General features: G+C 38.5%; 1 protein-coding gene across 1 annotated transcript; it reads left to right on the plus strand.

The window, feature by feature from the left end:
* Positions 1-364: 364 nt before the first annotated feature.
* On the plus strand, positions 365-2038 carry LOC311290817 (SCAN domain-containing protein 3-like; the record flags this gene model as incomplete). The annotated part of the gene is made up of 1 exon (XM_084409530.1): positions 365-2038. The coding sequence occupies one exon, from the start codon at positions 365-367 to the stop codon at positions 2036-2038; it is 1674 nt and encodes a 557-aa protein (XP_084265656.1).
* Positions 2039-3343: the final 1305 nt, after the last annotated feature.

Genomic DNA, 3343 nt, shown 5'->3' on the forward strand with positions numbered 1-3343 from the left:
GGCCGCGGGACCAAACAAGTTATCAATTGAAGACACGAGAATGACCACTGTTATCTATGACTGCTATCCATGAGACAGTTACAATACACCATCCCACCACTAGTAGCAGTAATGCCTCAGTTAGTTGTTTAACAAGCGCTAATAAGCAGAAGAAGACACTCAGTCAACCGTAGCCTTTAGCAGAGAATGTGTAGCAAAAGTTATGGAGAAATTTTTAAAGCGGAAAAGGGGAGACCAAAGTTGCGCCAACCCGCCCCAAAAGTCAAGATTTTGCCGCAAATACAATCCTGACTTCATTAAATACGGATTTGTGAATGGAGGTGACGAGGCAGAGCCGAGAGCGCAGTGTGTGGAGTGTGGGCTAATGTTATCCAACGAAGCACCGAAGCCTTCAAAACTAAAGCGGCACCTAGAAACCAAACATCCATCGCTTGTGGGAAAGTCGGTGGAATTTTTCAGGAGAAAAGAAAATGGGCTTCAGATGCAGAAAAGGTCTGTTGTGTCACTGACTGGAAATTCTAAATGCGCTTTGAAAGCCAGCTACCTCGTAGCCAGACGAGTGGCACAGACTAAGAAAGCATTCACGATAGCGGAGGAGTTGATTTTACCTGCCGCTGTGGATATGTGCCGTGAGATGATCGGAGAGGCTGCTGCAAAAAAGCTGCTAACCGTCCCACTCTCAAACGACACTGTTAGTCACCGTATCGCGGACATGGCCACAGACATACAGCATCAGTTGCTAGAAAGAATAAAAAGCAGCCCATTTTTCTCTTTGCAACTAGACGAATCTACTGACGTCACAAATGCTGCACTGCTACTGGTTTTTGTTCGCTATCGCTGGGACAGTAGTTTGCACGAAGACATACTGTTTTGTGGAGAGCTACCCACACGGACTACGGCTCAGGAATGTTTCCGCTGCATGGATAACTACTTCAAAGAGAACGGCCTAGACTGGCAGAACTGTGTTGGGGTGTGCAGCGATGGTGCCGCGTCAATGACAGGCAGGCATCACGGTGTCGTCAGGCAGATACTTGATCGTGCCCCAGAAGCTAAATGGACCCACTGTTTTCTTCACCGTGAAAGCCTTGCGGCAAAAAAAATGTCACCAGAGTTACATGAGGTGATGGATGTAAGTGTGAAAACCATAAACTTCATTAAAAATAATGCTGTGAACTCCAGATGTTTTTCCAAACTTTGTGAAGGCTTGGAAGCAGATCATGTCCAGCTGCTCTATCACAGTGAGGTGAGATGGCTCTCAAGAGGACTGGTCCTCAAGCGTTTGTTTGAACTGAGGAATGAGGTCCTATCTTTTCTCACTGAGAGAAATTCTCCTTTTGCACATTATTATGCCAATGCACAGTTCACAGCTAAACTTGCCTACCTCTGTGACATTTTTTCACTGCTGAACCAGCTGAATATCTCACTTCAAGGGAGAAATAGCAACATATTTTTTGTTGCAGATAAAGTTCAAGCTTTTAAGAGGAAACTTGCTTTGTGGATTAAGAGGGCTCAGGAAAAAAGGATGGACATGTTTCCCCTTTTGTCTGATATTTTGGAAAACTCCCCCCAGGTGAAGATTAGTGACTTAGTCTCACAGCACCTCTCACAACTGGCAGTGAAATTTGATGACTACTTTCCTGAGGATCCCAGAGAGGGACACATGTGGATTGCGGACCCATTTTCTGTGGATCCCACTAAAAATGATGTTGCTTTGCCCTCACATCTGGAATCCCAGCTTCTGGAAGTAGCCACTGACAGTACTTTAAAGTTGCAGTGGGGCAAACTGGATCTTGGCTCCTTCTGGATTGCTGTCTCAAAAGAGTACCCATGTCTAGCACTGAGGGCTGTGAAACTACTCCTCGCATTCACAACTACATACCTGTGTGAATCAGGATTCTCCATTGTGGCCACAACTAAGACCAAGGCACGAAACAGACTCAAAGCAACACTGGAGGCTACTCTGAGAGTGAGCCTTTCCCCCATTCCACCCAGGCTGGATCTGATAATGTCTGTGAAGCAGGCCCAAGTGTCTCATTAAGAGGGGAACATAAATAGGGAGTTGTAGCTTCAGGTTCTGCCATGCAAAAATGTAGACTGCTGAAACACTTTGTTTCAATTTTCATTTACAATTTATTTAATTTGAAAAATATTATTTTGAATTTATTTATTTTAGCAACACATTTTGTTTTTATTTTATTTATTATTTTTTGTAAGTAAAATTTGTCAGATCTAACTGTTTTTTGTGTTAATATGCCTGACTTGAGCCTTTACATTTGTTCTTAATGCAGATTGATTTGTTCCATGAATTGTTGTGTGTTTGGCATCTTGTTGTATGTGCAGGAAACTATATTTTTTTCATTTGCACTTTTTCACTTTTCATTTACAACTAATTTATTTAATTTGAAAAATATTATTTTGAATTTATTTATTTTAGCAACACATTTTATTGTTTTTATTTTATTTATTATTTTTTGTAAGTAAAATTTGTCAGATCTAACTGTTTTTTGTGTTAATATGCCTGACTTGAGCCTTTACATTTGTTCTTAATGCAGATTGATTTGTTCCATGAATTGTTGTGTGTTTGGCATCTTGTTGTATGTGCAGGAAACTATATTTTTTTCATTTGCACTTTTTCACTTTTCATTTACAACTAATTTATTTAATTTGAAAAATATTATTTTGAATTTATTTATTTTAGCAACACATTTTATTGTTTTTATTTTATTTATTTTTATTTATATACATTTTCAATTTTTTTGTAAGTAAAATGTCAAATCCAACTGATTTTTGTGTTAATATGCCTGACTTGAGCCTTTATATTTGTTCTTGATGCAGATTGATTTGTTAAATGAATTGTTGTGTGTGCAGGTTTACATACACATTAATAATAAACTGTTAAACTGCAAGTGGATTTCATTTAGTTATTGAATACAAATCAAACCAAGGGTGAGATCAATAAACCAATACAGCGCTAATATTTGAATGGGCCCTGGGCCACTTTGTACTGTAAAATTTGGGCCACGACATCAAAAAGGTTAAGAACCCCTGATTTATAGTATACCACGATTTACCATGTTCAAGTATAATTTACTGATTCTAGCATGATTTACCATAGTTTACCATGATTTACCATGATTTACCATAGTTTACCATGATTTACTATAGTATACTACGATTTACCATGTTCAAGTATAATTTACTGATTCTAGCATGATTTACCATAGTTTACCATGATTTACCATAGTTTACCATGATTTACCACGATTTACCATAGTTTACCATGATTTACCATGTTCAAGTATGATTTACTATGATTCTAGCATGATTTATCATAGTTTACCAT

The sequence above is a fragment of the Rutilus rutilus genome (assembly GCF_951802725.1).
Source record: "Rutilus rutilus genome assembly, chromosome: 5".
Taxonomy (NCBI): Eukaryota; Metazoa; Chordata; class Actinopteri; order Cypriniformes; family Leuciscidae; genus Rutilus; species Rutilus rutilus.